This window comes from Pundamilia nyererei, unplaced genomic scaffold (genome assembly GCF_000239375.1).
Source record: "Pundamilia nyererei isolate P.nyererei 1_Seehausen unplaced genomic scaffold, PunNye1.0 scaffold00074, whole genome shotgun sequence".
NCBI lineage: Eukaryota > Metazoa > Chordata > Actinopteri > Cichliformes > Cichlidae > Pundamilia > Pundamilia nyererei.
In genome coordinates this window covers 1,228,740-1,240,028 of record NW_005187475.1, presented here as the reverse complement: position 1 = coordinate 1,240,028, position 11,289 = coordinate 1,228,740, and the positions used below count along the sequence as shown (strand labels likewise).

Sequence of the window (11,289 nt, the reverse complement as noted above, 5' to 3'; positions counted from 1 at the left end):
GCTTTTACAAATGACCTCTCATTTGGTGGTGTCCTTAAGCAATGAAATGTGGGGCTGCTCATGAATAGCAGCAACGATACACACACACATTAACAGAGTGAAGTCAAATAGGTAACATGTGAGAACACACAAAGATACATGCACACTGCTGTCACAGTGAAAGATAGTTATGAAACCCGAGTAGACAACGCTTGCTTCATGCCAATTAAACACTGGCACGGCTGGAATACATGGTAACATACACAGAAACCGAGAGTGGAGAAAAGTTGTAATGACACAGCAAGAGAGGAGGGATTAGGAACAAAAACATGGAAAAAAAACGTGAAAAAACAAAAAAGCGAGGAAAGTGCCGCTGTTGAAGGGCACAGACAGGCTGTTATAAAGTTATGTCATTGCACCAATCTTAGAATATTTTCTTTATAATCCTGAGACATATGTTTACATTTTTGTTGTTTAGATCTCTTAAGGTGGAGACTCCACAGACCTATGAGCTCATACAGATTATGAAAAGATATTTAACACACAAGAGTGAAAAAAAGTCAGACAGGTTTTAATGTGAACTTTAAGAAATTTTAGTTTTTCTTTTTTAAATCCTAAAACTGTTTTAAACACAGATAGCTCTGATCAAACAAGGTGTATTTGTATAACCATAAATGAATTATCTGTGAGAGAAATGTAACTCATTTAAATGTCAGTATGTTGTTTGATTGAAAGTCATGTGGTGATAAGCCCCAGTGACATTTTTTACAATTATTCTTATCAGATCAGGTTTAAATACTGAAACGCGTTCACAGAAAATAGTTTTTTTTTAAGCTGATTGTGGAGTATGAAAGAATTATGCACTCAACACAATTACACACACTTTACTAATGAAAAAGTTACATGATGCAAACTGAAGGATTCAATATTTTTTTAAACGTAACGAATGAATATGAGAAGAAGAAAAAAAAAACTTCCCAGCCTGAGTTTTGCTACTTTATTTGGCAAAAACAAAAGAAAAAAATCTCTGACCTAACTGTTGGATTTAATGGCTGGAAAATGTGTGTGTACTGATGTTCCACTGACCTCTTTTTCTTACAAAATCAATTAAGATGGCAAAAATAAAACCAGAAATTTTGATCATATTTCGCATAAATGTCTCTTCCATCAGGTTCACCTTCACTGAACTCCAGACATTACACCTAGTTTGAAGGAACAATAATCAGAAGCTCCACTGGTCAATGTTTTGAAATGTTACAAATGTTCTGTTGTTTCGCATGATTGAAATCAAAAGAGAATTAACACGAGAATATAGATTCCACATTTCCATATCCTTCGTACTTGAATCCACGAAGTAAATACTGAAGGTTCATTATTGAACTTGAAAATACCGTTTAACCAAAAAAGCATCTTCGTCTTTAGTTCCTTTTGTATCGTGTGGCAAATCTTGGGTTAGCTCAGATCAATCTTAAAGATCACATTAGATCAGATTATTGAATAAGAATGAGCTGTAGATTTACCACACACTGACAGCCTAACAAAAATTCTTAACTTATATTATTCAAACTGTAGAATTCGCTTCATTGTAGTGACGTTTGCTGGGGTTTGTTGGTTATCAAATCAGCCTTAGAGACTGTGTGGCTACAGCTAGACCTTCCCTACATTAGGTCAGACATTCTTACAGCAGAATTTTGCAGTTATCTGTAAAGACATGAATTTAGTTTGAATAATTTTGCCATTATCACATTAAAATCCAAATTTCTACCATTGGGATACCTTTGGAATGAGGGGCCTGAGCTTTCTCTTTGGCTGGCAACCCATACCCTGAAGCACAGCCCGTTCTCACTCCCAAGGCGTAACATCCCGACGATTGGTCAAGTCCTGCGGCGTTCCTGAGGAACGCGAAAGGTGACCTTCCGCGTTCTTATGCTACGTGCCGAGTTATGGGTGAAATCCAGTACAATCACGGTCCTGAGGTAATACACGTTCCAGCCATGTATTCTAGCCCTAACCCCAACCTTGTCCCTAATGCTAACCATAACCTTATCCCTAGCCTTAACCATCACTATAATGACGTTAAACAGTGTTTTCCAAAGGATTTAAGTAAAATGAACGAAGACGTGTAGATTGATTCCAAACGGTTTTCATGTTTCCTCGTTTTTCCGATTTCATCATTTAGGGACGTGTTAGGTGCCTGGAAGCGTAATATGTTGACGAATTGTCACCTAGCATAAAATATTAGTTTTTGGGAGTGAGAACATGTTGTGAAGCAAGACCCCTGCAGCAAAGATTGGGTTAGGGTTGTAGGACATTACATCATATGAAATGTGGTTGTGAATGGTTACCTGTATTCAGTAGCAGATGACCTGTCTAGTGTATCCCATGATTCACTGTACATGGGATACTCATGGGACCCCCATGGCCCTCAACTGGACAAGCGGTTAAGAAAATGTATTTATGCATATATGTATTTATGCATGTATGTATTTATGTATGGATGGATGGATGGAAGATTGCAAAACAGTTCACTAAGCAACTCGAGCTGCATTGCATCAGACACAATAACATGCCTCACGTCATTTACCAAACACAACCTCCCAGTTTGGCAAGCTATTTTGACCATGCTGTTTTGACCCTGATGGATGAACCAAACCATCCATTTGTAGGCTTTGATGGGATGTTTACTTGTCACTCCTCAATTTGTATATCGTATTGGAGTGATGAGCTCTGGTGCCTGGACACCGAACTCTAGCCGTAGTCTTCTGCTGTAACGAAAGACTCATTTCAGATGTGACTTGTCTGGCTGAACTAACATATGGAAGCCGTAATTAAAATCATCTGGTGTATTTACCCTTAGCAGGCAGATGTTACCGTAAGTTATACAGTTTTTGCATCAGTCATCAAAAAAAGTCTTGGAGCGATATTTTAAATAACTTCTCATGTTTCTGTTATTAGTGCAACAAGTACCATGTGTGGCACGAAGATCACAGCGAGTCAGAGAAATTAAAGACAAATGAACTGAATAAGAAGAGAAGAGGAAAGAGATGAGAGCAAAAAGGAGGGTAAACATGGATAGAGATGTAAAACCTTTTTTGGCCGAGGTGACTGAGAGCTAACAACAAACAAATGGGGCTAAAGAGCTAAAACCAATGACAGAGCAGAGTGATTGAGTTTTCATTCTGTATGTAGAGTCTAAATTTAACCCACAATTGTTTCCAGGCTCAGGAGAAATGGCATCCCACCCACATGTGAAGCAGACACGAGATCATGGGTCTCATTCAGTTTCAGTTGTCATCAATCAGCTTGGGCTGTGTCCCCTGCCAGCATTACATCATGGCATACCTATTTTGATTTTAACAAGCCAGAGAAGTCATTTGGTGCACTGGCAGCGAGAGTCATACCACGTCGGGACTAATCAGTTCTGCACAAATTGGAGGAAGAACATTCAGAGCTGCTTAAAAGCCCTCGGCAATATTCCCACAATGTAAAATCATGTTTGCATGCTAGGGTCACTTGTGCTTAATCACACTACAAGCATCCACTGGCTCAGATGTGCTGTTGTTAAAGATCTTTTGGGGCATTAAGGTCCACCCAAAGGGATTAATTATACTATGATGTAAAGTTCTCATGTTCTTGCATGTTTTTAATGTATTCTCTTGATATATATGGTACATTTTATTTTGCAAAGGTCACACTGGCTGTACAGTACAATGCAAAAGCTCTAGGTTCTCAGAGGGATCTGACTGTTCACCCATACAGCCATAATGATAATAATGAAAAGCAAGCCGCAGTTACATGAAGAACAAGGAGTTTTGCAACAGTTGGTGCAGCTTCTATAGAGCCACAGTCTCAATATAATGAAGTCATGGGGTATTACGTGATCACAGAAGACAATGTAGCAGAATAACTCTACAGAAGAGCTTTGGGAAGATGTTTAGCAAGTTCAGCAAATTCAGTAAGTGTACCAAGCCATTCTCGCTAATGCTTTTATGTTCTATGTTTTTACATTATTATGATGTGTCATATTTTAATTTCAGCACTTTGTGATTTTTATCTGTGAAAGGTACTATAAAATGCATTTTACTTACTTAGTTACTTGCTGACTGAATCTATCAGCACATATTTCCAAAGAATTTAAACCAAATGACCTGTTTGAGTGTTGCGTGTCAGTTTAGAGGTCTTCTTTCAAGTTTTTAATAAAGTATTAATGTTTTCTCTATTCTCTATTAATGCTATACTCCAACTGTTCTTCTTCATTCCTATTCATATTTTGCTGATGAGAACAAACAACATCTTTTTGCTCACCTTCTAATATTGTGAGGTTCTTCAGAGCCATGGAGTGCTCCCAGTCCTTCAAACGGAGGTCCTCTGTGATTGTGTTCAGGATCTCCATCTCATTCCTCAACTGGGCCTCCGTGTGGACGTGGGTCACCCATAAACTGCTGGTGTCCTCTGTTATGTTGCTGATCTGGATCTGAATGTGGGACGTTTATGACTCAGTTTATGAAAAGTAGATCTGATGTAGAGGTAACTTTTGTGCAAGCTATTATGAACATCTAACCTGTAAGTCACGTATCTTCAAATGGTGAATACTGACATCGTTGCTGAAGGTGTGGTTGACAGCTCCCACTGTCCAGTTGACCTCGTCTAATTTTTCCCTCAGTTCACTCACATGACTCGAGGTTTCCCTAAAGTAAATCAGAATCCCACAGAAGTCCATTTGAATGTTATTAAATGCAGTAGACTACAAAAACTGTATTAAACGTGTACCTCAGCAGGACGTCGTGATCACGAAGCCACGTGGATGCTTGAGCCACCTCCGAACTCAAGCTCGTCAGGTTCCGACCCGCGGAGCTGCTTAGCGAGGACAACCTGTCATCCAACTGCACCAGGTAGCCTTCTGACTGTAGAGAGTGAGCCTGCATGCTCCTCAGCTCCACCTCCAAGCCCTGCAAGGAAAAGGACTCTGACTAATGGTAGTATTTCTATCATCAGCCTTTATTTTTCAACCTTAAACTTAAATTAATTAAGCATTGTTGGTTTGTTGCCCTTCAATGCTCCCCCTTTGGCACTTCTCTTTTCACCAGCTAGCCAGTTTGCAGAAGCCCCTGACTGAGCCATGGCCTCAGAACAGTGGCCGTACCAATGCAACCCCACTGGCAGCTGAAGGTTGAGAAAGGGTTGCAGTAGAGATTCTTAAAAGAACTCTGCAACACATCTGGTGTCAACATCAGAGGCATCAAAAAAGAAATGTTTTTGCTAAATCACTGTCTAGATAGATCAGACAGAGGAGATCCATAAGCAAAAAAAAGGTCAAGTACCACCAACTGTTGTGCCTACAGTGAACCCAATCAAGTGAGCTACAGATCCCGGGCCAGTCAGTTAAGCTCCTGCTAACAGCAGAGGTGTGGAATAGAAGAGCCCTAAAGAGTATTCTTAAAAACACTACAGGGTGGCTGGGCATCTGTTCTTTGGTCAAATGCGGGAGACGAGCTTGTCTCTAACGATCAAAGCACCAAAACACTCAATGATGCCTGGGGTGAACCATTTCTGAGTATTCCTGTTTAAATTGGGCCACCTTCATTAATCACACGTTCCTCTATAAACATTTAAGATACAATAAAATGGGGCATCCAGATATCTTGTGTTGTACCTTGATGAAGATCTCCAGCCTCTGCAGCCAGTTGCTGTGGTTCTGGAAGAGGTTTTCCAGTTTCCAGATGTTCTCCAGCAGGTCAGCTTGTTTGGACTCCTCTCCCAGGGTCTGCTGGAGCAGCTGGGAGCGCTCTGACATCCGGGTCGCATTCTCCGTCAGCACCTCCTGCCGCAGAGAAGACACCTGGGAGCGAGAGACTGGGGAGGGAAAGAGTGTGGAAGAGAGTCAGAGATTTGTTCTAAGTGTTGAAGTAACGATCCCTCAGCTAAAGCAAAAGTCCCCAAATCGAGTTTCATTTACTATCAATCACGGAGCTCGCCAGCACTGTAATGTAGAGCAGATGTTGAGTCAGGCGCCTGCTGTGATTCTGGTTGTCTATTTATGCTGAATGTATTGTTTGGTTAAGTCAAGACCTAAATAGTTTTACGAGTTTCTTTACTTGGAGTGCATATATAACATGACATTGTGGAAATTCTGCCTTCATTTTGAGTAATGCTGAAGTTGGCTTCTGCATGCCGGTATTTATCCAATGCTTGGAGTTTTGTTTCACAGGTATGATGCATTGACTTCCTATGATAAAAATTCCATTTCAAACATACTTCCCTCCTTCTTAACTGTCTACCTAGTGTTCTGACATCAACACCTACAAGGGTTATATAGTACAAAATTGAGGACGAGAGGACTTTTTTTTGTCATTCTACATTAAATATAAAACCAAAGTGAATCCTTTCTATTAATGAATTTCAATTCTGGAGACATGGTTAAATCTAAGCAGTGGCTGTTTAGCTGTAACATCGCATTTGATGATGGTTAAAGCGCAGAGGAAAATTTCTCGTCTTGCATTTTCTTGTTGCATAAAGGTCACTTCTCAAGCCTCGCTCTCTTCTGTACCGTATCTAATGAGAAAAATCACCATGGTTTTATGTTATGTTGAAAGCATGCTGCATAGTAACAGCTCGATAGCCTGGCAGATATTTTGAAACCAGATCCTCAGCGCTGTGCCACGATGGCAACCTCTTCTCTGCAGGACCAGTGTGTGAAAAACCTTCAAAAGGAGAAAATGGACGAACTGAGGAAATGGGAGGAAGCAGATTATTCCCTTCACACATGTTCCTCGACACGCTAATGCCCCTAACAGCTCGATATCACACACTCTGAATATTCCCGTTACCACGAATCTAAGACAGCAGTGTGTTTCTGCATGTGTGGCTTCATGTTCCTGCATTGTGGCCAGGAATCAGCAGCATGACTTCAGGGAAAGAAAAGTGCTGCAAAGCCGCAGCACTGCAAACAAACCATCTGAATTTCATCTCATTATGTGTGTTAGGTTTATTCCTAATGACCTGAAAAACTAAATAAGCTGCAATCTGTCCACTACACAGGGTGCTTAATTGCTAAATGATGGTCTGTCAGCAGCAGCAGAACCTGACACTATGGAGCGTATCAGGAGTACTTCTACATGAAAACAAAGAAGGGAAAACATGAACAAGAAGCTGTAGGATAAGAAAAAGAAGAGGAGGTAAGAAAGAAAGTGATGAAAAATAGAGCAAAGGAAGAAGGAGAAGGATAATCGCACAGGCTAATCTTGTTTGCAGTTGTGCTTATTGTTTGGGACAGGTACCATGAGTAGAAATGCAAAGCTCAAGTTACACAGTTTGGTTCTCATGATCAGAAAAACGCTTGAATGATGACAGATGTAGAAGTCAGCCAGTTATGGTTCCCCATTTGAAAACACTGAGAATGTTAGAAGAAAAAAATGTTGGTGCAAACACTACAAAGTTACTGTTTGTATCGTCTTAAAACTATTTTGAAAATGTAATCGTTATTATCTTTCAAAGACTATTTTAGACATCGGTCATCTTCACTCTTCTTCCCCTGCCTAAACTAAAAAGCAGTTTCAGACTGTGAAGAGTTTCTCTCTTAACGTTATATACACATCTTAATCTTATACAAGTCTGTACAAAGCCTGATATTTATATGTTATCTACTCTTGAGGTGAAGCTAAAAGCTTGAGGTAACACAGCTTCTCCGGTCACAGCTGGGAAGCTGGGAAATAACCCGTGTTAATAGGTCAGGTCAACAGAGTCGCTGGTGTTTTTAAACCTTTTCTTTACAAGCTATCTGAGAACCTTGCATCACTTTACTGGATTTTTGACTTACTTTTATTTCTTGTTATGTTACTTTAAACTGTGTTTGGCTTTATTTGTCATATTTGCTTAAAGGACCAGAGGGAAAAGGAAGGAGGAAACAATTTATGGTTCTCCACTGACTTTGGTTTGCATGAAGGTGTCTCCTTGCCAATTCCATCTACTGGTAAAACAACTTAAAATTGCTTAAAAGCTGTAGTAAAGTGGGATTAACCACAACAGGATAACTGGAGGTTTTTACATACTTCTAACTGAAAAACTGAGCATTTAAATGGACAGACAGAAACTTGAATATAGTCAAAAGAAAAAAAAAGATGTGAGGATGAAAGAAGAATGGCAAAACTCATTATAACTACATCTGCAACAAGTACGTTGACACTGATGAAACAAATATATATATGCCAGTTTCAGGCTGCTGTGTTTCTATAAATTATGCAAAATCATTTCAACAGTATGAAGCCTATAGAAGGATGTGGCATAAACTTAACATATTGACAAGGGCCTTGGTAGCTTGTACATAGTTTTCATTAGCTGTCAGCTAACTAAATGTAGGGTGCATAAATATTTCTTCTGACATAGCAACAGTTGCATGTTGAGACCAAATGTTTCTGCTCCACTGGGCAGCTTTCAGAGAATGAGGCGCTACAGTCTGTCAGTCACTGTTTACTTCATTCTATGCTGCTTGTGTACATGCCGAGTTTTGAAAGTGTTCTATAAATAAATATTATTATTGCAATTAAACATGATCTGCCAACACATGTTTTGCAGGACCTTGGATGTTGTCTTATGGTTTCAGGCATTATGATGTCACACAAAGAAGGTCCAGGGTTTGAGCTTGCATGTTCTCCCTGTGTGTATGTGGGTTCTCTCTACAGTGCTCATACGATCCAAAGGCATGCATGTTAGGTTAACTGGTGGTTTGGTCTGTGGTCTGTGATATGAGCACAAATGGGTGTCTGTCTCTGTGTGCTGACCCTATACAAGACTGGTGACCTGTCCAGATAATGCCACAGTGTTTTATGGCAGTTGGATGGGTATCTGTCTGACCTGTGGCCCTGTGTTGAGGGAATGGATCCTTCCATTAATGAGCTATGAAAAATATGGCATGAAGATTTCATCAACACCACTGGTTGAGATGCAGACCCAAACAGAGTTTTCACAGTGATATTACACATGGCTGCGGATATTTGGATTCACTGGTCCCTCAGACCTGTTGTCATGGATTTTCAGTCCAGTTTGTAATTTGGTATACCTCAGCGCTTTCTCCCCATTTCCCTTCATGAAGAATGGCTTTTAGAGAGCCATCCTTCCACTGAGACCATCGCTGATGAGGCTTCAGTGAGCAGTAAATGGATTAACTAAAGGTCCAGATGCATGTCTCAGGTCCTTTGTCAGGTGTTTTCTGTCTACCCTTATTAAGCATGTGACTTTTAAATATTGCTCAGTTTTCTAGGATTGATATTTCCTTTTTATCCTCCACTTGTCCAGTTTTCTCAATTTTGTTGGAACACACTGCACACCATGCTGAGATATACCAAGTTCTCAGCTAATAGCTCTTTAGGAATGAACTTGTTGGTCTAAAAGTTTCTATCTGTCAAACTATGTTATCATTGATATTTTTCATAGATACAAATGAGGGGTTTTTGTTACAGGGTGCTAGAAACAAAGTGCCAAAGTTCTTCTGCTTAAAACAAATTCTCACAAAATTAAGCCGTAAATGTCCAAAGAAACAAGAAAAAAAGAAAGACATTAAGAAAACCTGGAGAACTATTGCTCAATACCGCTTGAAAAATTACAATAAAGTCTGGCTCCTTGGAAGTAAAATAGAAAGAAATGAAGGGTGTTTCAAGACTTTTGTATTTGTACATCTCTTTCAGTCATTAACCCCAATCATTAAGGTCCTCTCAGTTTTTAAGGTGTGCATTTGTGACTTCAGGCAAAGCTGATGAGAAATGGCTTGAAAGTTGAGACATACGCCTGACAAATCCATTTCAAAGCTCCTAAAGCTCAGCTCTGTAGGATGGGAAAGTCATCTTGTCTCTTTTCCAACCCCCTTCTATTCTTTGCTGTGTATTTCACACAAGAACACAAGCACACATACACACACACAGTGGCATGGCAGAAATATTCAAAACAGATTAGCCCCATATTCACAGCTTCATGGTCTTTGAGTTCTTCTGTCGAGACACAGAGGAGGCAGACACTTGATCCATTCATGTATCAAATGCTGGGAGCACAGGCCAGCTCAACAGCTGGGCTTCTCTGTGTAATGTGGAAGAGTCCCACTTTGTCAGTATATATGAATGTGCAGATGATCTGAGGTATCATCTGCATTCAGCGAGGTCGGGAAGAACATTTACCAAGCAAACCACCCTGTTCTGAGCAAAAACTGTTTAGATGGTTCGTTAAAAAGAAACAACCAGCGTGAGGTTACAGATGTAACTGTTACCAGTAGAGTACGGCTGTGCAGGTGAATTGGTTTTAAACTCTTTCTCTTTATGTCACGGGTTATACATATGTGAATTTAGTACAGTGTACACATTCCCCTCCTGGCTTTTTACTTTAGGAAAAGATCATGGTCTGGATTAAAATGTCACAAACTGGGAATTATAGAACTGCCTTATTAATGCCATGACCTGGTGCATCCAGGTCCATAGCTAAAGGAGGCCTTGTACATAAATTTACTATACCAGAGGCTTTGAGTTTGGGACACCTCAAGCACCAGTTTAAGTGATGACAGGATTTTGGTAACATTGGTGCACAACACAATCAATATGGTAACCATAAACTAGGTTTCAAAATCCCTAAAAATGTTATTAGCCCTGATCCAGTGATGTACAGGTGCACTATGACATCCCATTTAATGTGCTTATAGGTGCAACAGATGATTTGAAAATAGGCATAAGATAAGATATAAGACTATACTGAGCGTTTATGGGCTCTAAAATATCAAAACCAAACAGATTTAGGGGCGTTCGGATTTTAACAAATTGGTCAAAAATGGAAGTGAAAATAAAAAAAATTAAAAAAAATCACTTGAAGTGGAAAGATTGTGTGCAATGCAGTTATGATTCATGCAAGTCTACAGTAGCACTTTCGTGTTAGTTATATCTATAAATACAAAAGCAGGGGGATCAGAGAGGACTAGGAACTTAAAGGCGAAGACAATACTGCATCACAACATTTGCTGCGTACCACTTACAGTGATGGTATGGACGATGATGGGTGTAAGATGTTGTGTTTGTCCTATAAAAAAAAGTATTGTACTTTTAGAAATAAGAGGCTGTGTTGATTTTGGGAATATCTGGCAACTTTGTTATTGCCTGTAACTTATGTGTCATATTACACGTAGATACCTTGGAGACCTAGTGGTAAGTTCTAAATGTTTGTACATGTACGTGAAAAACCTAAAGTATTTCACTATGTACACAGGCGCACACACACACACACACACACACACACACACACACACACACACACACACACACACACACACACACACACACA

General features: G+C 39.8%; 1 protein-coding gene across 1 annotated transcript in view; it reads right to left on the bottom strand.

The window, feature by feature from the left end:
- Nucleotides 1–11,289, bottom strand: part of scara5 (scavenger receptor class A, member 5 (putative)) — a 114,581-nt gene that overhangs the window by 64,642 nt on the left and 38,650 nt on the right. Inside the window, exons 4-7 of the mRNA XM_013911883.1 lie at nt 5,633–5,832; nt 4,750–4,928; nt 4,541–4,667; nt 4,285–4,453 (exon numbers count right to left, since the gene is read on the bottom strand). Coding sequence (XP_013767337.1) covers nt 4,285–4,453; nt 4,541–4,667; nt 4,750–4,928; nt 5,633–5,832 — 675 coding nt within the window. The remainder of the gene's footprint in view (nt 1–4,284; nt 4,454–4,540; nt 4,668–4,749; nt 4,929–5,632; nt 5,833–11,289) is intronic.